Source organism: Podarcis erhardii (assembly GCF_964252035.2).
Source record: "Podarcis erhardii genome assembly, chromosome: 7".
In the NCBI taxonomy this organism is placed as follows: domain Eukaryota; kingdom Metazoa; phylum Chordata; class Lepidosauria; order Squamata; family Lacertidae; genus Podarcis; species Podarcis erhardii.
Genome location: NC_138511.1, coordinates 25,023,185 through 25,051,088, shown reverse-complemented (window position 1 = coordinate 25,051,088; position 27,904 = coordinate 25,023,185). Strand labels below are relative to the sequence as shown.

Genomic DNA, 27,904 nt, shown 5'->3' with positions numbered 1-27,904 from the left:
GAGAGCCCCGCGTGAATGGGGAAGCTGGAAGTGGGCGTGGCTCCCTGCCCAGCTGAGCGTTCTGTTCTGAGGTCGGTGTTAATCGTGCTCAGCGATCAGATCAGAACAAATTCTGCTATTGTCCGGTGAGTCTCTCTCAATGCAAACTATAAAACTGATAACACGAAGGGATGCTGTTAGCGGGAGGAAATCACTTTAAAACAAACAAACCAGGGTGATGGTCTCAAAGCATCGCTGCAAAGCTTCCCCGACGTTAGTTTCAGGTTTAAGATACTTCCCTCCTCTTGCTGTTTAGCCAGCGCTATGTGGGATGTGGCGGGCTTGCATTTTTAAGCTGTATTAAATGCTTTTACACCCCACGTTTCCTCCAAGGAGCTCAAGGTGGAAAGATGGTGGGGCTTAAATATTTAAATATTAAATATTTACCAGGATTTGTATTTTGCCTAATAATAGTAATGGTAATACCACCTGTAAGCGGTTTACATAAAATAATATAAAACGTTCATTAAAAAAATAGCTTTTTCTTTATTTTCCATCTCTCTTCCTTCTCCTTCTTTCAATTTATCCTTTTCTTGTATTTTCCTCCTTCTGACTTAGCTACTTAATCTAAAAAAAGAGCAGTTTTATTTTGGCATATCATAAAAATATACTTTGTAATGGGTATGTATGTATATCTTTGAATAAGTATCAACAAATAAAATAAAATAAATGAGACAAAAGTTATTAAAATACAGGTAACGTGTTGTAGCCGACGTTCAAATCAGACTCGTTGAAGTTAATGGGTTATTAATAACTTGGGTTATTAATTTCAATGGGTCTGCTCTGAGCAGGACTAATGTTGGATGCCACCCCAAACTAACAGTTTTAAAAACAAATTGGACACACTTTATTCACAGAAGCATAGAAGATGGCTCTCATATCACCTCTCGGTCTTCTTTTCTCCTGTCTAAACATACCCAACTCCTTCAGCTGTTCCTCATAGGGCTTGGTTTCCAGACCCATGATCATCTTGGTTGCTCTCCCTTGCACACTTTCCTGCTTGTCAATATCCTCCTTAAACTGTGTTGCCCAGAACTGGATACGGGATCTGACTAAGGCAGAATAAGAGTAGAACTGTTATTCCCATTGACCTGGACACTATACTTCTGTTGATCCAGCCTAGAACAGTGTTAGCTTTTTTTTGCTGCTACATCACACTCCTGACTCTTGTTAAGCTTGTGGTCTACTAAGACCCCTAGAACTTTCTTATATGTACTGAGCTGCTGTCAACCCAGATGTCCCCCATCCTATATTTGTCCCTATTGGAATTCATTTTGTTAATTTTGGCCTAGTTCTCCCATCTGCTAAGGTTATGTTAAATCCTTGAATTTTGATTCTGTCTTATGTGGTACTGTATTAGCTACATTTCCTAATTTGGTGTCATCTGCAAGTTTGACAAGCACCCGGCCCAGTTCCTTCAACCAAGCACCCCACTTCTCACTTAAAAAATAATAATAAAACATTATTGAATGATTTTATGTTACAAAAAAATATAACCATACTAGCACTAAATATAATTAAGAAATAAAAATTACATACATCAATATTTAGTTTATTTACCGTCTTATTTCCTCCCAAACATTCCATACAAAAACACATATATGTGCAGACACCCACACACCCACACACACCCCCGCACACAAAATGATAATAATGAAAGTAAATATTTTTCCCCTTTTATCTTCCAAAATCTTTTCTTCAACTTTGACTTCCTGTCAAGTCCCTTTGCATATATTTTATCTTACAATCGAATGTACACAAAACAATAAACCTTTCTATATAAATTTTCCAATACATTCTGAAAACATAATACATCCTTAATTGTTGTCCACCTCCTTTTAGTTAATTTATCACTTGAATGCTAGCATGGAGTCAAAACTATTATTGTATTTTTGCACATATCTTCTATAACCATCCCATTTTCCCACAAATTTTTGCTTTGAGTTTCCTCTGAGTTTACTAGTCAATTGAGCCGTCTCCACCAATTCGTGTAATTTGATTTGCCAATCTGTTATTTTGGACCCTCGTGATCTTTCCATCCCTTGGCCACAAGTATACAAGCCGCTGCAGTTGAACAACACTGGACCCAGGACAGAACCCTGCGGCACCCCACTTCTCACTTTTTTATGGAATGACGAGGAACTATTGGTGAGCACTGTTTGGGTTTGGTCAGTCAGCCAGTTTCAAATCCACCTAACTAATATTGTCTAGCTAGTCTACATTTTACCAGGAAGGTCTACTGAAATCAAGAGATATTACATCCACAGCATTCCCCTGATCCAGCAAACTTGTAACTCAAAGAAGAGAGAAAAGAAATAAGATTAGTCTGGCATGACTTGTTTTTCAGAAACCCATGGTTGGTCTTGGTAATCACAGCATCTTTTTCAAAGTGCTCACAGACCGGCTGTTTAATTCTGTTCTAGGACCTTTCCTGGTATCTACAGCAAGTTGGTAGTTGCCTTTTTGAAGATGGGAGCAAAACCTTCCTGCTTCCAGCCCACAGGGACTTCACCTGTTCCCCAAGAATTCTCAAATGTTAGAGGAGGAAGCTCTGAGATTCCAAATGTGAGTTCCTTTGGTAATCCTTGAACGCAGCTCAGCAGGCCGTGGATAGGTGTTGAACAGTTCTACCTTCTCTCTGACACCCAATAGCATTTCTTCATCTTCTCCATGCAGAGGACCTACTATTTGCTTGTTCTTCCTCTTGCTTCAAACATAGCTGCAGAAAACCATTTATTATTATTTTTAACCTCTCTTGCAAGCTCGTTCTGAGCTTCTCCCTGCAAGCGTTGACTACTCATTTCTACATCATGATTTGCCTCTTCTATACATGCCCGTTTTAAATCTAAGAAAAATAAAATAAATGTTTTTATTGATTAGGTAAAGGTAAAGGTACCCCTGCCCATACAGGCCAGTCTTGACAGACTCTGGGGTTGCGCGCCCATCTCGCTTAAGAGGCCGGGGGCCAGCGCTGTCCGCAGACACTTCCGGGTCACGTGGCCAGCGTGACAAGCTGCATCTGGCGAGCCAGCGCAGCACACGGAACGCCGTTTACCTTCCCGCTAGTAAGCGGTCCCTATTTATCTACTTGCACCCGGGGGTGCTTTCGAACTGCTAGGTTGGCAGGCGCTGGGACCGAGCGACGGGAGCGCACCCCACCGCGGGGATTCGAACCGCCGACCTTTCGATCGGCAAGTCCTAGGCGCTGAGGCTTTTACCCACAGCGCCACCTGCGTCCCCTTTTATTGATTATTTTAGGGTAATTTGGAATTTGATGTTGAGTATAGAATTCTACTTTGTGAGACTACCCTCCTCTTCTTCTTTTTAAATATATATATCAAGTTTCTAGACCTTATGACTGAGAAGTAGGCTTGAAATTGTAGGGACATTGTAGAACATTTTAGAAGCTGTTGATTAAGGCCTGAGGCTTCACAACCTCTTGACATTTCCCTGAATCTCTGCCAAGATTAGCAAAAGAAGCCAGGAAATGCAAACAAAGCAGACATGTACGGTAAGTAAATTGTGGTTTGTGGATAGTTTCATTTCCCGAATTCTCTCTGCAAAAGTTCTTTTCATTTTCTGTCTTTCAAAAAAATAGGTCGTTTCGTTACATAAAACAGAATGTTTCGTTACATATAACAAATGTTTCAGAGGTGCAGAAACAAACAATGGCTTTGCATGTTTGACATCCTGTGGCTCACAATTTAAGAAGGAGAATGTTGCAGAGCAGAGACATGGTTATTGCGGGGAGATAAAAAGAAAGCTATGAATAATATGATCACGATTTCCTGGAAGTACATTGAAGCTGTCAGCAATAAATTGTGGGATGCAGTCAAATCCAGATAAAGCCATAACTCTGCAGGAACTTCCCAGCCATAAGCTTGTCCTACGTTTTTGTTTCCTTGACGCAGATGGAAAGCAACACCGAGATGTCTCGCCAAGTCACTGTTCTCGTGATTGGAGCTGGAAGTCGGGGAAGGAATTATTCCTCTTTTGCTCAGCAGTTTCCTGCACGCATGAAGGTAAGAGCTGACCAGGGATCTTCTGAGTCTTGTGAACACACCCTTCTACTGATGTCAAAATAGCTCCAGGTGCAGTGGACTTCAAACCAAACACTTGATACTCATCCCTGCCCCCCCAGCAAATGTCCCATTTTTCTTCACTGTGATTTTTGCATAGCACAAACACCCACACCCACACACCAATGATTTGCAATTCATGATTTTGCCAGGGCAAAAATTATGAAACCGCTATCACAATATGGACTTTAAACTGGTTTTGGACATTACAGTGGTACCTCGGGTTACATACGCTTCAGGTTACAGACTCCGCTAACCCAGAAATAGTACCTCAGGTTAAGAACTTTGCTTCAGGATGAGAACAGAAATTGTGCTCTGGCAGTGCAGTGGCAGCAGGAGGACCCATTAGCTAAAGTGGTGCTTCAGGTTAAGAACAGTTTCAGGTTAAGAACGGACCTCCAGAACGAATTAAGTACTTAACCCGAGGTACCACTGTATATCAATATATCAACCAGTCCTGTTCACAGGTGCGGAGAGTATTGCTTTCACTCAGGCTTCCCGTGGGCATCTGATTGGCTGCTGTGAGCATAGGATGTTGAACTAAATGGACCACTATGCTTTCCATGGTACAGTCGTACCTCGGAAGTCGAACGGAATCTGTTCGGCTTCCAAAACGTTTGGAAACCAAAGTGTGGCTTCTGATAGGCTGCAGGAAGCTCCTGCAGCCCATCTGAAGCTGCAGAAGCCCCGTCGGACATTCGGCTTCCAAAATTTGTTCGCAAACGGGAACACTCGGTTCCGGGTTTGCGGTGTTCAGGAGCCAAAACGTTCGAGAACTAAGCTGTATTGAAATAGCCTGCATTGGACCGCCATAGTCCAGCTATCTGCTTGTGAGATGCTGACAGCTTTCTCCCTTCGTTAGGTGATTGGTGTGGCAGACCCACATCCATTTGCGAGGAAGAGGCTCCAGGAAGCTCATGGCATTGACGAGGACAATGTGTTTGATGGTATGCAATTATTACTCTATATCTTTGCCCTGCCTTTGCTCCAAAACAGAGAGGGTCCCATCTGTGGTCTTCAGCATAATTCATGTAGGTGTGGAGAGGGGAGGAATTGAGAAAATTGACCACTATCAGGATGTAGCCTCTGGGTTTCAGAATTCTGGTGAAAATGAAAGAGGCAATTGCTAGTGTGGTGTAGTGGTTAAGAGCGATAGACTCGTAATCTGGGGAACCGGGTTCGCGTCTCCGCTCCTCCACATGCAGCTGCTGGGTGACCTTGGGCTAGTCACACTTCTCTGAAGTCTCTCAGCCCCACTCACCCCACAGAGTGTTTGTTGTGGGGGAGGAAGGGAAAGGAGAATGTTAGCCGCTTTGAGACTCCTTTGGGTAGTGATAAAGCAGGATATCAAATCCAAACTCTTCTTCTTCTCTTCCAATGTTAGCTTATTTGTCCTATGTCTGGAAAAGTAAACCAACCCAGCAAATACCAATTGTTGCTGCTGATTTCAATATACCTTGTGTTTTCTTTGCATTGAAAGGGGGGGGGTCCTGGATAACCCATTGACAATGTAATTTGGGTGATTCTTTGTGGAAATAATGTAAACTCAATTTCGGCACAGCAGACCATGAGACAAATAATGTATTTTTGGGCCAGAGGTGAACTGCAGAGGAACAGAAACGGCGCTTCATTCAGGGCAGAATGGAAAAACGGTGCCTTCTTACATCCCTGTGACATTGCACAGAAGCTAGAAGTTTCTCCAGGAAATATGCTCCCCTTCTCCAAAGAGCTTACTGCAACATGCACACTGCTATTTCTCCCCTGCCCCGCCCCCCCCGTTTTATCCTCACAACAACTCTGTCAGGAAGGCGAGGCTGAACAAAAATTAATACATCTCTCTGACTGTTTTGGGGCTTGGTTTTTTCTCTCTCCTCCTGCCTCTGGAAACATTGGCTGAGATCTTATTTTGCTTCGTTTCACACACTGAGTTGTATCCAATGCTAGTGCTACTCAGAGTAGACCCATTGAACTAAGGTAGGTTGATTCATTTCAGTGAGTTTTGTCCGTGTAGAAATTAGTTGTATACACCCCATTATGGTCCCCCCCGCCCAAGATGTGAGAATGTACATTTGTAATAAATGCCTGCTTGTGGGTACGGCGATTCCAAGATATATAAATATTTTTTAGAATTTTCTTCCTAATAATCATTTAAAGATTATGCTAAATAACAGGAAATGGAGGGGAAGAGAACCCAGCAGCATAATAAGTGTAATTTTCTGCTCTTGCAGTTCATCCTTTCACTGTTCAATCTTATTCTTTTAAGACTGGACAGCAGCGGCTGAGAAAGAGAGGTTTGCAGATGCTGTTATCATAGCAACGCCTGACAGCCTTCACAAGGTACTGCTAACCTTCTCCCACTCAATGCTTCTTTTGAGTCAAGTCTGAATCATCTCGACTCTGCTTGCATGCAAACAGTTTTGGTGGCAGTGCTCAGCTTAGCCCTGCATGAGAAATAAAAGTAGAAGTAGTTTAGGGATATACTTTGAAACAGAAAGGAGTTTAGCTTGAGCACACACAGCCTCTGAATCTAACAGCGTCCCCCATACAGCCATGGGAATGCCCACCAAGGATGTTGGAGAATGGAAAGCAGAGAGGAAATTGCCAATGTCAGTTTGTTCCTTCCAAGTCGAGAAATACAATCAGTATTCACTGCTGTTGCTTTTGGTCTGCAAAGGATGTGAAATTGGTTACATTCCGCCTCCCCCATTTCCTTTTATGTTTATACGAGTGGGGTGGAGTAACTCGACGGCAATTTATTGTGCACAATGAATTAACTCTGCAAATTACCTAAGCCACGTTGTTTCCTGACAGCAGGATGAATAGCATCCATTTTGGCAGAAAGCAAACTGCAGAGGCATAGAAACGGCGCTGCATGTGACGAGCGCAAGGCAGAACAGAAAAGGATGCTGCCTAGTTTCCCTAATATCCGCTTTGCCATATCACGCACACCCCTTTCCCCCTGAAACACCATGTGTGCTTATCCATGCATTTTAGTATGGTTTGTGCAAAGTTTGTTTTACGCATTAAAAACTGTTCTGAAGGAGGAGGCTGTTGGAGTGATCTAAGGGCCAGCCAGTTGCCACTTCCCAAAACCTTGCTTCAGGAAAGGGATGGGGTTATGAGATTGTGCTTAGCGGTGGCTGGTGCCCATGGAGACAGGTAGGGTGGAAGGCAGGGAGCCCACCAGCAGGTGGTGCCAGAGCCAGTGGCTGGCAGAGCCAAGGAAATCTAGTTTTGTCCCCATCCTCCTCCCTGCTGTGTTCTACCAGGGACAACACCGAGACTGTGTAGTAGGCTGCTGGCGGTCTGTGCCACACCTGAGCTAAGCTGTAAGTAGGAAGGAAGGAAGGAAGGTGGGGGCAGGCTGAGGTTGCCTCATGCAACCTGATGGGCCATCCCCCACTGATTGTGAATGATACAGGAACTGGCCAATTGTTGCTGTGCAATTCCGTCTTCTGCTGAAAGCCAGAAGACCACCATCCAAACACAGCCAAAATGGAGTCTTTGCGGTTCCAGAGGAGAGGGACCACTGAATAGGATGTCTGCCTTTAAGTTGCTATATAAAAAAAGGAGAACTATGTATTTAGAAAAATCCTTTCCCAGGACACTAAGGATGCATTGAAATGTCAGCTGCTTGATGGTAATTTGTGGTGGTCTCTTCCCCACCAGGCGCCAGCAGTGGCTTTTGCCCACAAAGGATACCACATCTTGCTGGAGAAGCCCATGGCAGTAAGTGTTGCCTGTGTTAGAAACTCTCATATACCGTATTTTTTGCCCCATAGGGTGCACCGGTGTGTTGTTGTTTTTTTTTGGGGGGGAAATAAAGAAAAAAAAATATTTTCCCCCCAGGCGCAGGGCTGGGGCGGGGGAAGCCCGAGCTTCCCCGACCCCAGCCCCCAGAACAGGCTGCTATCCGCAAGCCTAGGGAGCCCAGCGGGAAGTCGCACCGGTCTCCCCAGGCTTGCGGATATCTTCCCGAAGCCCAGGGCGCGTGGCTCAGCGTGCCCCAGGCTTCAGGATGCAGGCAGCTCCCACTGCCAGCCTCCAAACCAGGTCAGGGAACAGCGGGAAAGCGGCGCTCCGCCTCCCTGCTGTCCCCCGAGCTTGTGGGGCTGGGGGTGGGGAAAGCAGCGCTTCTCCCCACCGCCAGCCTCCAAACCAGGTTGGGGAACAGCGGGAAAGCGTGCTCCGCCTCCCCGCTGTCCCCCGAGCTTGTGGGGCTGGTGGTGGGGAGAAGCGCTGCTTTCCCCACCCCCAGCCTCCAAACCAGGTCAGGTTTGGAGGCTGCTATCCGCAAGCCTTGGGAGCCCGACGGGAACTCCCACGGAGCTCCCAAGGCTTGCGGATAGCTTCCTGAAGCCTGGAGAGTGAGAGGGGTCGGTGTGCACCGACCCCTCTCGCTCTCCAGGCTTCAGCGAAAGCCTGCATTCGCCCCATAGGACGCACACACATTTCCCCTTCATTTTTGGAGGGGAAAAAGTGTGTCCTATAGGGCGAAAAATACGGTATATATTAGGCATTAAATGGCTCCTTAAACCAGGGTTACAGCTAGTTGCCTTTTGGGGGCCAGACAATTCGAAAGTTGTATTTTTCAATATGACTTTTTGGTTCCTGAAATTCTAGTAAAATATAACGGATAGAATTTGTTATATGTGATGCTAGTGTGTGAAAACAGTCGAGATCCAAGGATCCCCAGGCATGCACCTCCAGGTGCATCTTCACTTGGCTGAAGGCCAGGTGCAAAATTTCCCCTGGAGAATTTCGATTGCTGTGTGCTGGCAGGACCTCTTGCTGGAGGAAATTGTTGAGGCCACAGTAGCAAGTCCAGGGTTAAGACGGGTATAATGGCTGCATGCTGAACCATAAGGACTTGCTTTCCAGTGGAAAGGAGAAGCTGTCTCAGAGCATGCCAAGCGAGGGTCTTTCCTTCCTGGGTCTGTTTTCTGGGCTCCCAAGAATTCTTCCTTGGTTTGTTCTTCTGCTTCCTGTTGACTCTTCGACGCACTTCCTCTGCCTTTGTAGCACTTGGCTGAGATCGAAAAATGTGCACTCAGCTGAGCCAAAAAGTGTGCATGTCAGCTATAATTTATTTCCTCAGGCCAGAATCTCTGACTGAATTCCTTGTGAGCAGTCGAGCATTTCTTTTGTAAGTCTCTGGGCTTAATGGTCTCGCGTGGTCAGCCAGCCGACCTCGCTGTCTTCAGAAGCCCTCCTGCTCATTCTGAAATTCTAACCACTGCTGAGAAGGCCCAAATGCCTTCAAGTGTGACTCTAGCTGGTTGTTGCTCTTCTTCCATTGACCGTTTCCATATGTCCACATCCTTGGAGCGTTTTTGGACTACAACTCCCATCATCCCTTACCCATTGACTGTGCTTGGCTGGGGCTGATGGGACTTGGAGCCCAACACTGTCTCTGGAAGGCCTAACCCCTGCCCTGGAGGGATAGGAAATGCCCTATGCTCTTAAAATAGGTAAGAGCAGGGGGTAGCCAAGGTGGTGGCCTCCAGATGTTGAACTACAACTCCCATCAGCCATGGTCAGTAATCAGGGATGATGGGAGTTGTAGTCCAGTAATACCTGGAGTGCATTGGGTTCCCCATCCCTGGGCTAAAGGCTCATCCGGAAAGGAGTCTCCCTGCTGTGTCTCTGCATAAGTGGCTGATCTGGCTTTTATCAATGGAAACAAAGCCAGGGAAGCTGTGCCCTTGGGATGTTCTTGAACTACAGATCCCAAGAGCCCCAGCTGGCATTGCCAGGGATGTTGAGAGTTGTAGTCCGGGGGGGGGGGGGGCAGTAGGTTGGCATATCCCCAGGTGAAGTGACCAGTGTTGCCTTCGCTGAAACTGATGGTATTTCCCCCCCTTTTGATCGATCAGGTAACACTAGAGGACTGTAAAGAAATAGTTCTGGCCTGTAAAACCAACGACGTCATCCTCGCAGTCTGTCACGTCCTGCGCTACCATCCGGTGTCCTTGAAAATAAAGGTATGCCAGCTAGGCAGACAGTGAGGGGAGGACGTACTCTTAAAAATATCAGCCCTTCTAATTCCAAACTTGACCGGTGAGTGTCGACTGGACTGGATGTGAGAAAGATGGCTACTGAGAAGCTAGAGAAGGAGGCGTGGGGGATTAGGGACTTGGGGAGAGGCCTCTTTCTTTGCCTGATACTTGTTCCTTTTAGCTGGAGATGCCAAGAGTTGCACTTGGGACCTTCTGCGTGCAAATCAGGCGGCCCCACCTCCTTGCAGAGAACCTCAGAGCTATAAAGGGCCAAACCCTCTGGCCTGAAGGAAGGTGTGCTGGTTGTTTCTGCCGCACAGTGGGTTCCCTCCTCCAAACCCAGTGTTGAAGGAACCACTTCTCTTTTTATATATATAATAAATTTTATTAAAGTTTTGAAGGTTACAGAAAGAAAAATAGAAAAAGTTAAACAAACAAAGCGCAAAAACAAAAAAACACACAAATCCAACCTTTACATAACTTTCTTTCCTTTGCTTATTGCCTTGACCTCCTCACACCTCCCTCTTTTGTATTCTAATTCAATTAGATATTTCAGCAAATCCTTTCCATCTTTATTTTTATCCTAATGATTTATCTTAATATACTATAATTTTACATTCTGTTCTTTCACCAATTAACAATCCATTTTTACTTAATCCTTTATATCATTTCTGCTAAAACCACATTACTTCATTCCAACATCCTTCTAACATTCCTTAATTTTACAATGTTTCTGTAGATAAACTTTAAATTTCTTCCAATCTTCTTCCACCTGAAGGAACCACTTCTCACAGAGACTGAGGACCGGGAGTTTTTAACTCAGAGGTAGCGTTTAGATGAGCCAACAGGCAACCCGTCTAACGCAAGGCTTCAATACTAAGCCTCTCTCTCATTCACGAGAGGGTGTAGTCCTTTTAAATGCAAGGAAACAGTGCAGTTCTTACAGGAGTCAAAGGTGGTTTGCCTGCCCTTTATACTCCTGGTAGAAAGTTCAACGCTGCGGTAATTCACCCAGCCGGCTCCCACAGAAGGGATCCTCCTGTATGCCCTTGACAAAATGCTTTCCTTCACACTATCTATTTTCTATGTCTCCTTCATGTTCTCTTCTCAGACCCCTACTCTACACCTCTGCTGGCGTGCACAAAGTTTTCCTTTTTTAAGGAGATGGTTAATGAGGGTCGGCAGGGGGTTGGACTCGATGGCCCTTGTGGTCTCTTCCAACTCTATGATTCTATGAAAAGGCACTGAACAGTGACTCAGAAGCTTGACCTTAATTACATTCACTTCTTTCACAGGGGAAGGTGGCTGAGAGGTTCCTCTGTGAGTTCTTGCCCAGCCTCCTCATTGGGTGCAGTTGTCTCCTGACCCTGTACCCAACACAAACCTCAAATAAACAGAGGAAACCAACTGCATTCACTGGATTGGTTTCTGTTCCAGGCAGGGGGTGAATGAGTTAATCGGTTTCTGCTCCCGTTTTATTTTTCTCTGACAACTGTCTGCCCTATCTGTTTACAGTGGTACCTCGGGTTACATACGCTTCAGTTTACATACGCTTCAGGTTACAGACTCTGCTAACCCAGAAATAGTGCTTCAGGTTAAGAACTTTGCTTCAGGATAAGAACAGAAATCGTGCTCCAGCGGCGCAGTGGCAGCGGGAGGCCCCATTAGCTAAAGTGGTGCTTCAGGTTAAGAACAGTTTCAGGTTAAGAATGGACCTCCGGAACGAAAATACTTAACCCAAGGTACCACTGTATTTTTGTTTAGGAACTCCTAGACGCTGGACTGATTGGAGACATCTGCCACATTCAGCACCTGGAACCTGTAAGTATAGAATCATAGAGTTGGAAGGGACCTCATGGGGTCATCTAGTCCAAACCCCCTGCAATGCAGGCATCTCAGCTAAAGCATCCATGACAGAGGGCCCTCCAGCCTCTGCTTAAAAAACCTCCAAGGAAGGAGAGTCCACAACCTGTCAAGAGGGACCGTTCCACTGTCAAACAGCTCTTCCTGTCAGAAAGTTCTTCCTGGTGTTTAGTTGGAATCTCCTTTCTTGTAACATGAAGCCACGGGTTCGAGTCCTACCCTCCAGAGCAGGAGGAAACAACTTTGCTCCATCTTCCATGGGACAGCCCTTCAGATATTTGCCTATCATATCTCCTTTCAGTCTCCTATTTTCCATGCCAAACATACCCAGCTCCTTCGAGCACTTTTCATAAGGCTTCGTTTTCAGTATTACATGCCCAAATTACACTGAATCCTATGAAACACACTTCCTTGCACTCATGATGTAATAGCATGCCCCCCCCCCATTTTCTCCTGCCTGTTTCTCTTTCCCCCTTGTCCCACTAGCCCCATGCTGCCCTTATTCAGCCACCTGCCTGCCTGCCTTTGTATCAGTTCTGGGGAGTGGCACAGCTTGTCAGCTTCCCCTTGCTTAGTCTCAGTGTTGCCCCATGCATGTTGAGGCCCCCCAAGACACCCCCACATAAAGACACGTTTCACACAACATTTTTGTTTTTGTTTTTGGCAGAATTTTGGCCACAACTTTATTGAATTACAGTATGTGAGTGGTTGCTTAGGCATTGGTTAGCGACTATCTGTTCCTACATAGAGGTAGGAACAGAACTGACAACCGCAAGCCTGCGGAAGTCAGTAAGGGTAAACATTTTTGGGGAGAGAATAGAGCTTGGCGCCAGGCTCTCACCTCTCCCCAAATGCTCCCAGGGGCTCTTGCGTGGCCCTAGCCCCTTGACAGGGGTTTGGACAAGAGCATGGCGAGCCCCTGGATTCCTTTACCGGAATACCCTTGCAGCAGGCAGCATTGGAGGGGCAGGCACAGCCAACCACATCCCCTCCACCGACCAAAATTAACCAATGCCTAACCACAACCTTATAAGTTGTGACGATTTACTACACAGCAGGCAAAAAACCAAATGGCACCAGCCAATCAGCCAAATGGTAAAAATTCCTACCAGGCCCCTGCTCCAAAGCAGACGACCCCATGACAGGCATAGCAAGGTCAGCATGAACAAACCCTAACTATAGGGAAGGAGGGCGGGCGATCCGATGTGCGCAGCAAAAAGAGGAAGATCAAAGCTGCGCACAGGAAATAAATAGCACCCCCATCAATCAAACAATTTTGCAACATTAAATTCTCCCCAGCAACAGTTGGAGGTACCTTATCAAATTCATGGCCATCCATACTAACCCGCCCAGCAACAGGGGATGTCATGGTTGCCCCCACTGCAACACGTGCTCTCCATGAAGGAGAACCCGCTTTGTAAGACTCAGCAGAGAGGAGGATAGGGATGAAACTGGAATCCATTGACTCCACCTGCCACTGGCTCTAGCACCACCTACTGTTGGGCTCCCTGCCTTCCACCCTACCAGTCATCCTTTTGGGCAGTGTACCTGTCCCCAAATTCTTGGTCAAGGACCATTTGTGTGGATGGTGCAATAAAAGACAAATGGTACGTTATCGAGCTATTCCAACCTACTTGTACAAGTGTTTAGCTAAGTTTTTGAGCGGGTAGGGAAGCTCTCATAATAATTTCTCGCATTTATTTATTTGCACAGATTTGTGTGCAAATACGTAAACATACACAGCCTTTCTGATGTTTTATTTGTGTTTTAGGACATTCTTTTTTCTTTCTTTTAAAAAAATGTATACTGTCCAACAGACTTTCGTATTTGCACAGATTTGTGTGCAAATACGAAAGTCTGTTGGACAGTATACATTTTTTTAAAAGAAAGAAAAAAGAATGTCCTAAAACACAAATAAAACATCAGAAAGGCTGTGTATGTTTACATGTGACTAACAAATCTAATGTGGGACGCGGGTGGCGCTGTGGGTAAAACCTCAGTGCCTAGGACTTGCTGATTGTAAGGTCGGCGGTTCGAATCCCTGTGGCGGGGTGAGCTCCTGCCGTTCGGTCCCAGCTCCTGCCCACCTAGCAGTTCGAAAGCACCCCTAAGTGCAAGTAGATAAATAGGTACCGCTTTATAGTGGGAAGGTAAATGGTGTTTCTGTGTGCTGCGTTGGTGCTGGCTCGTCATGCTGGCCACGTGACCCGGAAGTGTCTTCGGACGGCACCAGCTCGCGGCCTCTTGAGCGAGATGAGCGTGCAACCCTAGAGTCGGACACGACTGGCCCATACGGGCAGGGGTACCTTTACCTTTACTTTACTTTAACAAATCTAATACTTATTATTGTTGTTATTGTTGTTGTTATTATTGTTATTAAAAGTTTGCATTATTGGTGGTACAGAGTTGGGCCACCTTTGGGAAAAAGTCTGTTTAAACTAAAAAGGTTTTAATGTCATCCCTGGCTGATGGAGCTAATGGGAGTTAGGGTCCAGTAGCTTGCGGGGAGGCAAGTTCCCCACCTGAATTTTAGCACTTCATGCTTTCCGTTCCAGCAGCACTTGCTCCCTGTCTCGAGACTGACCACGGACTGTTTTTCTCTCCCTGACCCCACCCCCCACCCAGGTTGGATTCTGGCATTTTGCCCACTCCTTTGTACGAGGAAACTGGCGGAACGAAGCCGAGAGCACCTTTTCGCTGCTCGCTAAATCGTGCCACGATGTCGACCTCATCAATTACTGGATGGGCAGCAGAAGGTATGCAAGGAAGAACCCTTCTCTCTTAAGAGGCTGCTATTGTTTGCAGAGGCGGAAAGTGAGTGAGGTCCCAACTGAAGAAGACTGGCAACTTAAGTTGGCAGAATATGCACAACTTGCAGGCTTAACATATGGAATAAGAGAGCAAGAAGAATATACGTTTAAAGAAGATTGCCAAACGTTTATTGAGTATACGGAAAATAACTGCACAGCTGAAAACGCTGGCAGCATTAAGATAAATTCAACAGTGTAAATCATCTCTGATGGGTGTAATACTGGGGAAATGATTGGAATAGTTTCTGTAAAATATGCAGGTGTGTGTGTGTGTATTTGGGATGTTGCTCTTGTGGAAATCAGACAGGCCCCTGCAGCCCTGAAAGATGCCGAAAATGCATTTGTTTCAAGTTGCAAGTGTTCCACGTTGGCCATTTGGTCTGGATTTTATTATGTTTTATTGCACAATGTCTTGATACTTTTAAAAAAATATGGTGGTGTTTTATAAATATTGTTATAAATAAATAAACCTCAAAATGCCTCTTCCCCTTCCCTCCCCGATTCTTCTTTCAGATGTTTGAAAGTGTCATCTTTTGGCAACCTGTCCCATTTCACGAAAGAGCACAAGGTTGGTCAAACTTTCTAATGATTACTTTTTTATGTTTTTAAAGGAAGAGTCTTTTGTGCATTTTGCCACACTGGGTGAGTGCAGAATTTGAGCTGCGTCCTGCCAGCTTTCAACTTTGCCCCTGAAATAAAATGTGGAAACAATGATGTTCTGAGATGCAGTTTGTGAATTTAATAGTAATAATAGTTTATTTCTTATACCCCGTCCATCTGACTGGGTTGCCCCCAGCCACTCTGGGCAGCTTCCGACAAAAAACACAATAAAGCATCAAACAATAAAATAACTTCCCTTTACAGGTCTGCCTTCAGATGTCTTCTAAAATTCACAAAGTTGTTTATCTGTTTGACATCTGATGGGAGGGCATTCCACAAGGCGGGTACCACTACTGAGAAGGCCCTCTGCCTGCTTCCCTGTAACTTCATTTCTCGCAATGAGGGAACCGCCAGAAGGCCCTCGGAGTTGGACCTCAGTGTCTGGGCTGGACGATGGGGTGGAGGCACTCCTCCTGGTATATGGGGCCAAGGCTTTAAAGTTCAGCACCAGCACTTTGGATTGTGTCTGGAAACGTACTGGGAGCCACATTCTGGATTAGTTATAGTGCGCCATTTGTTTCTCAGCAATGACTTCTCTCCAACTTTCCCTTAGCCGGAAGGAGCTTCAGATCGCTGTTTAGACTGTTCGGTTGAACAAACCTGCCCGTATTCAGCAAAGAAGATTTATCTGGCACAGGCCGAGAGGGTAGGTACTGGGAGAAGTTCTTACCTTGGAGATAGGTTGATTTATTTATTCCCCCACCACAGGTTAACAAGTTACTCAGTAAGGAAAAACCAAACCAATCACTTAATTTTATTTTTTGTTTTTTTCTGACTGTAGAGGTGTACATTGATCAATTTGCAAGTGCCTGGCAGTTTAGAAAAAAAGTTATGAAAATGATTTCAGTTTGCAACAAGAAAATCTCTCTCACACACACACACACTCACTCACTTGTTTTTCTATGTCTATATAATTTAATGTATTTATTTAACTCGCCATTCTCCCAACTTGGGTTTCAAGGTAGCTTTTGACATTTAAAAACACCATTCTAAAATACAAAGTAATAAAAAGAAACCAGTTAAACGCAATAATTAAAGTACATCAGGACATATTTGGAACCAGAAGCTAAAATACAGTTTTCCCCACGGTCAGCAGCCCAGAGATCAGCATTGTCTGCACCTTAGTTTCCAAAGGCCTCTCTTAACAGGAAGGTCTCAGCCTTCTGGTGGAAGGGCATGAAAGAGGGAGCCAGTCTAACTTCCCTTGGGAGAGAATCCCACAATATTGGGTGTATATGGTAAATGGCCACAGAACTTGGTGGGCTAGTTGGGCTGCAGCAGTGTGGTGTAGCGGTTAGTGTGCTGGCTGGGGAGATCCAGTCTTCAGACTCTGGATCCAGCAGAGTTCTTCTTGCGTTCCTAAGATCCGAACTTGTTGAGGATGGGCTGGATCCTGCTGGGCAGCTGCTGTTGACACAGTCTTACTTTTGCTTCATCCCAGGGATACTTTGGGTGGCCAGTTTCTGTGGTCTGCCATAGTGGTGAGTACGATATAGAATCGCTGACCGACGCCTTGCGCCACGGCCCCTACGGAAGGTGCGTTTACGAGTGTGACAATGATGTTGTTAATCACCAGGTATGCAGCCTTGCACTAAACCTTCCTTCCTCTTCTCCCCAGCCGCCCTCCTCCGGTTATTTCTTAACCAAATTGACAAGTTACAGAAATGTCAGCATTATTGTCTTGGAAGATGTTTAGTAGGGCAAGTTCTGGGTTGACTTCTAAAACTTGTTTAGTTATTTTGCATATTTCTTATATGATTGCTGTCCAGAAGAGTTGGATTTTGGGGCATTCTCACCAAATGTGGAGGTATGTGCCTGTGGATTTTGGTGAGGTTCGCCAGCATTTTCGTGAGGTTCCTGGGCATATTAGCACTAGTTTCTGTGGTGTTAGGTACTATCTGTGAGTTTCAGAATGAGTTCTTTCCTTTCCACTGATACAGATTTAAAGGGAGGTTTAGACCACATTCTAGTCCATTGGGTGGGGTTAATCTCCTAGCCTATGCTCCCCACCCTCCAATTATCCTCTGCACCTTTGCAGTGAATATTTTCTAGAAGTATGAATTGCTTGACTTTAATATAGTACAGGACTGGGGAACCTTTTTTCAAGCTGAGGGCTACATTCTCTCCTGGGTAATGTTCGGGGTGACAAAAAGGAGGCAGAACAGTGCAAATTTGACCTTTGTGCAGTTTTCTACACACATATATCTCTGTCTTCCGTTTGGGAAAGCAAGAGGCACAATCAGAGTTCAAGGGCAAAGTCCAGTCTGGCATAAACTCTCAGGGAGTTGATAGTTTAAGAGCAGCTGGCTCCCAGTGAGTCTGCAGGGGCAGTCAGCTATGTGGCAGTATCTGATATGCACCTCTGATGGCCTCCTGACAACTGACACAAAATAGCAAGGGGACAGTTCCTTATATCATTTCATTTAACCAATCAGAAACGTCCCTTCAGATTGGTGAAAATAGTAACGACTCCAAGCCAATGAAAGCTGGCCTTGCTTTTGAATTTGAAACCCAAATGTCAATGCTCAACATAAAACTTCTGAATGGTGACATTTTTCATTGTCAGTTTTGGGGGTGGGAAGGTTTGTTACGGCTCTAGTTTGCTAATTTAAGACAGGGTTTCTCCAGCCATTGTTGGACTACAACTCCCATCATCCCTAGCTAGCAGGACCAGTGGTCAAAAATGATGGGGATTGTTATGTACTGAAGTTCTCACCCTGGGCCAGCAGGGGGATACTGTAGATAGTTTTCACTCAGGTCCACGTCAGTTATTTTAGGCGGGAAACCCTGGGTTGTTGTTGCTACAATGTTGACAGCCGGCTGCCTATAAAAGCAGGCCGGCTGAGCTGTTTGCTGTTCAGTTCTGTCCAGCTTACAAATAAAGAGCTGCTCTGGAGAAATCGCTGTGTCACCTGCTATGTTCGCCCACAACCTAACAGGGATTGTGGTCCAAAAACAGCTGGAGACCCAACTTTGGGAAACCCTGATTTAAGACTTCAAGGTTTCATATATTTGTGTATGTGTATAATCTCTCTCTCTCTCTTCTTTTTTTTCTATACTCGCAGTTCTCAGATAGTTTTTCCTATAACTTCCATCAGCCCAAGTTGGTGCTTACAGAAGGCATGCTTTGAAACCAGTCTTGAGAACTAGGAGCATCTGTTTAAATAATGGAAATTGAAACCTGCTTCCAGCTCCCTACCATGTTCTGTACACTGGTCTTCACTTGTTGTTTCATGTCCCTCCTCAGGTTGTCAATATGGAGTTTGAAGGTGGAGCCACTGTTGCTTTCACAATGGTTGGCTTCACACACAAACTAGGCGTGAGGAAAACAACCATCTATGGGACAAAGGTAAACTTAACTGCAGGGCTCTGTGCATGAAATTGCACCCACAGGCCGCACCCAGGGAATTCCCAATTCTGCAATCTGATCTCCAAGGTACCTGGGCCAGTCACTGTCTCTCAGCCTTACCTACCTCACAGGGTTGTTGTAAGGATAGACTGGAGAGTGGGGGGAGGGAGTGCATCCATTACCTTGAGATCTTTGGAGAAAAGGTGAGGTGTACACGCAATACTGAATAAAATTAAAATCCTTCAGTCAGTTTCACCTTTGGTCATATTAAACACTGGTGGTCTTCATAAAACAGTTTTACCTTCCTGCGTTTTTTATTTTTAGGGAGAACTTTCCTGCGAGGGTTCAGGACCAGTGGAGATTTATGATTTCCTGGAAAGGAAGAAAAGCAGCTTTTCTCCAGATAAAGCAGCCTGTGTCCCAATGTGCTTAAGTGCTCATAGTGGTGCTGACTACTACCTCATGGAGAGTTTCATTTCAGCTGTAGCGGTGAGTTTATTATGCGCATGCACCCCACTTTAATTCCCCAATAAGTATAGAATTGTATTGTGTCACACACACACACACACACACACACACCCCTCTGCGTCTGAGATTGCCCACTATGCTTTCAAACCCATCTTCAGAGTCATAAAGACTGTACTGTGTGTACACTGGTTTCTGATAGCTACAGGGCACAGCCTGCAGTGATTTCAAGACTTTGTGTGTGTTGGAACATTGCTGAGAACTTATTTTTTTTGCATGCAAATGCAGATTTGTACACATGGAACATTCTGAATTGGCCTTGGGTAAGGCTTCTATCAGCCTCAGTTCCATCTTCTGTACAATGGGTACACCTAATAACAGGGCCTACCTTATAGGCTCGCCTTAAGGATTCCCAAGAATAAATGTGAATTCAAATACTCTGAAGGGCTCTACAAATGCTAGGCGTTTATTATTCATCTCCAGGCCTCGCTAAAACATCTTTTGTTTTTCTCTGAAAAAAACAGGAGAATAACCCATCTCTGATTCGAACCGGTCCAGAAGACACCTTAAACTCTCATCTCCTTGTATTTGAAGCAGAGAGATCCAGAAAAGAGAATCGGGTTGTGCTTCTAGAGCTGTGAAAAAGCTAGGGGAGGTGATGTTGAATCTCATGGGCAATTGCTATGCTGGTTTATGATTAACGCTACTCTATGCAGCTGAATCATTTATGATGTAGGGAGCAGCTTGCTTGCATACTTAAAATGAAGCAGTTAACAGCTTGCATTCCAAAGATCTTAAGGGCATCCTTATCATTCCTTTATAGCACAAGAACTACAGGAACGTATTTCAATTTTTAAAGTTTGCATTCAAGGAAGACACGCCCTCCCCACTCTTGATTCTGCAGGAATTTCTCTCCCTGGAAGTCCCTAAGAAGCCCCCAACAGTAACCAGGGAGGGAGGGCTTTCAGTGGGGCTTCCAATATTTTGAGGAACAGCATCCCTGCTGAGGTATGACAATGTGAATCCTTTGCACTTTTTGGAAACACTCCAGGACGTTTTGGTATTTATCATTCTTCCCAGCTGTGTGAAAAGGTCTGTTTTAGGTGTTTCATATTGTTTTCAATGCTCCTGCCAACCTAGCAGTTGCTCCTGCCAACCTAGCAGTTCGAAAGCATGAAGTGCAAGTAGATAAATAGGTACCACTCCGGCGGGAAGGTAAACGACATTTCCGTGCGCTGCTCTGGTTCGCCAGAAGCGGCTTAGTCATGCTGGCCACATGACCCGGAAGTTGTACACCAGCTCCCTTGGCCAGTAAAGCAAGATGAGTGCCGGAACCCCAGAGTCATCCGCGACTGGCCCTAATGGTCCCTTTACTTTTACTATTGTTTTCAAGCCGGTGCTTGCATTGTTCTTAAAACCTGTTTTCATTGATTTTACTATATGTTTGCAAATCACCTCACAGGAAAGGTGCTTCATAAAACAATTTACCCATGGATCAGTCTTGTATTTGAGGAGCTCCCCTCCAGAGTTTCAGACAGCTGCCCGTTTCTCCTTCCTACCTGAAGATGCCAGAGAATGAGATATTTTAATTAAGGATGTTTTAATGCCCCAATAGAAATACACATAAAAATTGTCCAGTAGCACCTTAAAAAGGTAAAGGTAGGTCTGTTAGGTCCAGTCGTGGCCGACTCTGGGGTTGCGGCGCTCATCTCGCTTTATTGGCCGAGGGAGCCGGTGTACAGCTTCCGGGTCATGTGGCCAGCATGACTAAGCTGCTTCTGGCGAACCAGAGCAGCGCACGGAAACGCTGTTTACCTTCCTGCCGGAGCAGTACCTATTTATCTACTTGCACTTTGATGTGCTTTTGAACTGCTAGGTTGACAGGAGCAGGGACCGAGCAACTGGAGCTCACCCCGTCGCGGGGATTCGAACCGCCGACCTTCTGATCGGCAAGTCCTAGGCTCTGTGGTTTAACCCGCAGTGCTACCCGCGTCCCTAGTAGCACCTTAGAGGCCAACTTAGTTTGTTCTTTATTACAGCTAGGTAGCCGTGTTGGTCTGCCGTAGTCAAAACAAAATGAAAAAATTCCTTCCAGTAGCACCTTACAGACCAACTAAGTTTGTTCTTGGTATGAGCTTTTGTGTGCATACACACTTCTTCAGATACACTGAAACAGAAGTCACCAGACCTTTATATATAGTGGGAGGGTGGGGAGGGGTATTACCCAGAAGGTGGGAATGGGTGATTGGCTGACAGGTGTGGTAAACCTACCGCTCTCCACCCTCTCACTATATAAAGGTCTGGTGACTTCTGTTTCAGTGTATCTGAAGAAGTGTGCATGCACACGAAAGCTCATACCAAGAACAAACATATTTCTACTGCGTCTGATCAACACGGCTACCTACTTGAATTTAATGCCCCAATGGAACTGTTATTCCATCACAACAACCACCCATTATCTGGAGTAGCGCTCACATTGAGTTACAACAGTTGCCTAACATCTGCATTTTCTGAAACGAATACATTTTTGTTCTAGCTGATTTTCCCAGCAGGGTGAATGGGTCTTTGCCACAGGCATCAGTCTTAAGTATAGTTTGAGTTTTGTTTTAAATGCATTTTCTGGTTTTGAATGGCCATTCACGTACATCACCTTGAGACACTTCAGAATGTGATTAACAAATCACTGATGGTAATATTCTGTATGCAAAGCAGATTCTCTACCACTGAACTTCCCTTCAGACAAATTTAGCCCCTCCCCTTCAGACAAATTTACAAAGGATAAAGCAATTAGTGGCTAGTAGCCACCTTGGCTATATACTGTTATTAATTATTAATTTAATTTATATGTTGCCCTATACCCGGAGATCCAGTAATGGAGGCAGTATGTGTCTGAATACCTAGTTGCCTAGAAGCAATATTGTGTGATAACCATTTCATTCATCCCCTCCTTGTCGGCATCTAGCTGGCCTCTTGGGGAGGGGGAGACTGAACGGGACCCTGGACTAGATGGACCCTTTTGATTTGCATCCGCAAAGTTCTTAAGTTCTAACGGAGTGTTCTACCCCTCCTTTGCCAGCTGCTAGCAGAACATCTGCTTTGCATGCAGAAGGTATAATTATACAATTCTGTGATGCTATGAATTCCTGGCATCTCCCAGTAGGGCTGGGAGAGAACCTTGCAGAGGTGCTGCCAGTCAGTGTGCAGTGTTTCTCAACCTTGGGTCCCCAGATGTAGTTGGACTACAGCTCCCATCATCCCTGCTCACTGGTCCCACTAGCTAGGGATGATGGGAGTTGCAGCCCAACAACAGCTGGAGACCCAAGTTTGAGAAATACTTGTGTAGAGAATGGGCCCAGTGGTCTGATTCTGTATTTTTAAGAATTTGGTTCTCATTATGGCAGCACCTACACTTTGGGACTCCCTGCCTTCTGAGATTGAGCCTTCATCTGATAAAAACATTCTTGTTTAGACCAACCTACCCAGATGCTTAGAAAGTTGAGGTAACTTTAAACTGTTTTACTATTCTAACCTTTGTATGTTTTAAAGCGAAGCTGTAAATTTTTATTGATTTTGTTCTTTTTGCAAACCGCTTTGAGGTCTTAAAAAAATTTATCATTCAAGCTATGTATAAATTTCACGAAATAAATAATAAAAGCCATTTTGCAAACTGATCTGCCTAATGCACTGAGGAGGAAACCCACAAAGCAAGACTATTTAGATCATGGTGCCGATAGGGCCAAGGTTGCAGGTTTGAGCCCCATATGGGACATCAGCTTATTCCTACATTGCAGGACTAGATGATCCTCAGGGTCCCTTCCAAGTCTATAATTCTGTGATTCTTTAGTACTGTTTAGTCTGCTTGTGACGGCCAAGAGGTGACCAGGGCCCTCAAATCTCATCCACCAACCCCTACAAATGATTTGGGTTTTTTTGCCAGACACACCTCTTCTTAGGCATCCTCGGACATTCATATATACAACATACCAAGACCTAGAAACTTTTTTTTTATTTATTTACCAGAAAGCTGAATTTTGCACCTTTTTAGTGGGAGGAGGTAGATCAGCAGGCAGGTGCGTAGATGGAAAACTTTCCTTCCCTCCCACCAGTCCATTAACATTCCTCTGCCAAAGTGGTCCAGGAGGAAAGCCTTTCCCCCCAATAAAGTATCTCACAAGCAGTGACTGTGCAGACACCAGAGAAGCATTAAATCTGGCCAAAGGATGGAGAAAGAACTGAATTTTTAAAGACGGGAGCAGGAAACCTGTGGATGGTTGGATGATGATAAATGCCCAACTGGCAGCAAAGGCAGTGGACAGGGATCATGGGAGTTGCAGTGCTGCAAAGGCTCCCATCCCATGTTGCTGGAAGTACCTCTCCTAGCAGGCGTTACAATGCTGATGTCGAGTCAGGCTGTGAGCTAGGCCATGGGGTGGGGAAGCTGCAGCCCTCCAGGTGGAACTGGGCTCCAGCTCCCATCATCCCTGCCCACTGGTCATTCTGGCAGGGGTTGAGGAGGGTCCAAGAGCATCTGGCAGGCCGCACGTCACCAAACCTGAAGAAGGCTGTGGCTCTATCATGTTGCAAGCAGAGACAGAGCCTGTATCTGCTCGCTTCTTCTGCACAACAGGCGGTCCTTCATCCTGGCATTGCCTTCTGAGCTGGTAGCGAAAGCCCCACATTTTGCTCTTTATTCATTCCGAGCTGGGCTTGCTTCTTCCTGAGCAGCCCTCTCAGCCTGCTGGGCTTGTGCTTTCCTCACTCTTTCGGCGTTTGTGATGGTCATCGGATGCAGGGGAAAGAATCCAGAAAGCCCTGGGCGGTGGAAAGAAAAATCACTTTGTTGTTACTGTCTATACTCTTCACGGCAGGGATGGGGGAACCTCTCTCAGCCTGATGGGTCACATTCGCTTCCGGTCAACCTTCCAGGGGGCATGTATAAATGGTGCATGAGGCCAGAGGCAAAAGCGGCTGGAGCAATTTGTGTAGTTATTACCTTTGCACAATAGGCTGCTTTCCCTATCCTCCATCCCGGAAGCTAAGCAGAGGCATCAGAGTTCAAGCCAGACACCTGAGAGAGTGAAGCAGGAGCAGTGAGGGGATGTGGCTTAGGCAGAATTCTGGGGGCCAGATATAGAGGGCTGGAGGGCCACATTTGGTCCCTGGTTCTGAAGCTCTCCTTCCCTGCATTATCTCTCGAGGTCAACTGTCTAAAGCAAAGCACGGTGGGGAGAGTCAGGACACACAAAATCTAAAGTTCATCGCCTTCAGAAAATGTACTGACTATGTCACAGTCATATGTCAGGGGTGCGTGCTGCTGTTAAGACTACAACTCTCATCTGACCCAAGCCAATAGTTAGGGACACTGGGAGTTGGGAGTCCAAAAAGATAAAGCTTTCCCAACCCTAGGCTTAAGCGCAAAGCTGTGAAAGAACTGATTGCCTGGTTGTCCGTGACATCAGGAAGCACACTATGCTTTCCGTTCCACTTGTTCCCCCGGACAAATTTTCAGCTTAAAAATAAACGGGAGGATTAAGAAAAAAAAAATCCTGTATTGAAGGTAGTTGAATTGGAGGAGCCCTGGGGCCCCTTATACCCTCTATGATTTTACGAATCATCATCATCAGGAACTGCCTAGGTTCAATGAATAACTGTACAATAAACATAATTTTATTCAGCAAAAAACCCCCATAGGGATAGGTTATAATAATGCAGGAGTTTGGCATGGTGGAGAAACTATTAAAAGTATAAGCCATGTTTAATTTTGGTATAAATGCTTTGTTTAACAAGCAAAATGTCAATCTAAGTAAGGGAACACAGAAAGCGACAACAAAATAGGAGCAACATTCCCCCCCCCCCCAAAAAGAAGGAAACCGGGTGGCATTACCCAGAAGTTTCTCGACGGGCTTGGTGAGGTGGGCGCCATTGGCAATCCAGTATTTCAGCCGCTCGAAGTTCACACCAACGATCCTCTCGTTGTGATCGTTGGGAAGCGGGTCGTAGCACCCAATCTGCTCCAGGTGCTTCCCATCCCGGGCTCGCTTGTTCTGTGCGGCCACGATCCGAAAGTAAGGCCTGTTGGCGCAGCCACCCATAGCAAAGCGGATGACTGTATGCGCATTGTGGTACTTTTTCAGGAGGCAGTGCCCTGGAAGGGAGACCGTGCAAAGACAACGTCAACAGAAACCCTGCATTTATTGAAGATTTCCCTCCAGCGGTTAAAACAAGCTGAAGGAAATACTTCTTTACACAGAGCATAGTTAAGCTGTAGAACTCGCTCCCAATGACCACCAACTCCATAGTGCTTTTCTTCATCTGCAATATATGTCACTCATAAATGCTGATTTTTGTTTTTACACCCCACCCCACCCTGCCTAGAAGTACCAAATATCTGTTTAGTTACAGTTAATTTTTAAGTCGTTTCAGTCTTTAAACAATGGTTTAAAAAAAAGGTAAAGGTAAAGGACCCCTGACAGTTAAGTCCAGTCACAGACGACTCTGGGGTTGTGGTGCTCATCTCACTTTACAGGCTGAGGGAGCCGGTGTTTGTCGCAGTTTTTTGGGGTCATGTGGCCAGCATGACTAAGCCGCATCTGGCACAACGGAACAATGAAACCAGAGCAGCGCACAGAAATGCCGTTTATCTTCCCGCTGGAGGTTTATCTACTTGCACTTTTTGGCGTGCTTTCGAACTGCTAGGTTGGCAGGAGCTGGGACTGAGCAACAGGAGCTCACCCTGTCATGGGGATTTGAACCGCCAACCTTCTGATAGGCAGGCCCAAGAGGCTCAGTGGTTTAGACCGCAGCGCTACGTGTATTCCTTAAACAATGGTACCATTCCACAAATCGCCATGTGTTCTTGGGAGGTCTATAAATGGGTTCTATCGATGTTACACGCGTAATAAAACTATGCCCTGTTGATTGAAGAGTAGTGGCTTTCTTCTCTGTTCAACTCTCTCAGACAAGGGCTGCCAATTTGTCCATTAATATCAAGCCGCAGAGTTGTGACATCCAGATCTCAAACGTGTCTGCTTTTAGAGTCTTCCAATGCCTTAAAAACCATACAGCAGTCCACTTGGATGGCTTTAAAAGAGGATTCGGCAAATTCCTGGATGAGAAGGCTACAAATCACGATGTCTATCTTGTTATTATTTATTGTTATTGCTATTTACTGAATTTATACCTGACCCTCCGTCCCCAAGGAGCCCAGGGTGGTAAACAGAGGCAGAGTTTAAAAAACAAATCTAGCAGAGTTAACACATTCTAAAAACCATTACACCTAATACCGGTCAAAGTTAAAAGCATTTCTGCCCCCAGTGATATAGAGGCTGCCTAGAATAGTATTCTTTAGCCACCAAATACCTGGGTAAATGGGAAGGTTTTCAAACTCCTCCCAAAAGTTAAGAAAGATGGAGGAAGTCACGCAACTCCACTGCTGGAGGTGCTAGGCCTCTAGGAATCACAAGAAAGGACAGCACTGTTGCGCTCGGGGCTTCCTGTGATCTTCCTATAAAGGGCACCTGGTTGGCTGCTGTGTGAACAGGATGCCAGAACTGATAGGTCTTTGGCCTGATCCAGCAGGGCTTTCTTACTGGTTCCAGTGTTGCTCCATCACTACACAAGGACAAAGTAGTATTAATCCCACTTACCCAGCTGAACCATGATGTCTGGTTCCTGTGGAGAAGGGGAAACAGAGGTAACAAATCAGATCCCAACACTTAGTTTCATTTTAAAACAAACAAAAAAGCGCCATCAGCTTACAGTTATGAAATGAGGAACCAGGCTACCTAAATTTCTGCAATTCTAAAATAAATGAGGGGGATGTGGAATAGAAGCTAGGCCCAGGGAATGAGAACACAGAATCCTTGTGGTCCATTCCTCAATTATTCCTAACCCAGAAATGTAGAAAGCTCCTTTTATACAATCAGACCCACCAGTCCATTTATGACTGCCACCTTTGTTCTGGCAAAATATAGGACAGGATGGGGCAGAGCAGTTGTGGGGGATTATTATTTTTTTCCAGCTGGTGCTGAAGTGAATTCAAAGCAATCTATTATAATCTATTGGCGTCTCTGAAATTTGTCACCCACACCCACACCCACGAATTTGTAAATTTGTCTGTGCTTGGCTACCCAGAGCTTAAATACATGACCTTTCTCACACCCTTTCGAACACATGCATTTGGAGAGGATACCTAACTTGGCCGAGTGTGTGTGAGAGAGACACACACACACACACACACACACACAGAGCGCATTTTACACTGAAATACGTGGCAATCCTGTATTATACAGGACAGGCGGCGACCCTGAATTTAACACAATTATCATCCATCCGCAGCGGCTCTGCAAGGTCTCACATAGCGGACACCCCCGACCTTGGGACCTTGCAGATGCAAAGCAGAAGCTCAACCACTGAGCTACGCTCCTTCCCCTCAAAATAAAGTAAGGCGCTAGTCCACATGGTTCCGAGAAAAGGGGCTGATTGAAGCAGCCGGCTTCTGCCCCGCGTGGCGAGCTGTACCTGCTGCCTGAGCCCTTAGCTGCCATTCCCCAAACCCGCGCAAGGCAACTCGGCGCGCCCACACGAGCACAATTCCCCTCCAAGCGACAACCGCATACATAGATGCTACTTACAAGGTCC

The 27,904-nt window shown here is 45.5% G+C and overlaps 2 protein-coding genes across 4 annotated transcripts; one reads left to right on the top strand and one right to left on the bottom strand.

Annotated features, from left to right (window-relative positions):
* Positions 1-23,420, top strand: LOC309346840 (putative oxidoreductase YteT). Of its 2 annotated transcripts, XM_081871086.1 has the most exons (16): positions 1-125; positions 2,463-2,604; positions 3,951-4,061; positions 4,981-5,065; positions 6,382-6,455; positions 7,788-7,847; positions 9,995-10,102; positions 11,882-11,938; positions 14,606-14,736; positions 15,304-15,358; positions 16,004-16,096; positions 16,892-17,026; positions 18,698-18,799; positions 19,124-19,288; positions 19,789-20,927; positions 21,093-23,420. In XM_081871086.1, exons 1-15 carry the CDS (start codon positions 16-18, stop codon positions 19,903-19,905), a joined length of 1,545 nt encoding a protein of 514 aa, XP_081727212.1. In that variant the 5' UTR covers positions 1-15; the 3' UTR covers positions 19,906-20,927; positions 21,093-23,420. The 2 variants fall into 2 exon arrangements, with proteins under 2 accessions (XP_081727212.1, XP_081727213.1); XM_081871087.1 differs by lacking the exon at positions 2,463-2,604 and having other exon boundaries at positions 37-125.
* Positions 23,256-27,895, bottom strand: MRPS16 (mitochondrial ribosomal protein S16). 2 transcript variants are annotated; one of them, XM_081871444.1, is made up of 4 exons: positions 27,847-27,895; positions 26,911-26,935; positions 25,149-25,409; positions 23,256-24,076 (listed from the first exon to the last, which is right to left on the bottom strand). In XM_081871444.1, exons 2-4 carry the CDS (start codon positions 26,921-26,923, stop codon positions 23,952-23,954), a joined length of 399 nt encoding a protein of 132 aa, XP_081727570.1. In that variant the 5' UTR covers positions 26,924-26,935; positions 27,847-27,895; the 3' UTR covers positions 23,256-23,951. The 2 variants fall into 2 exon arrangements, with proteins under 2 accessions (XP_081727570.1, XP_081727569.1); XM_081871443.1 differs by having other exon boundaries at positions 27,785-27,875.
* Between the last annotated feature and the right edge of the window lie 9 nt (positions 27,896-27,904).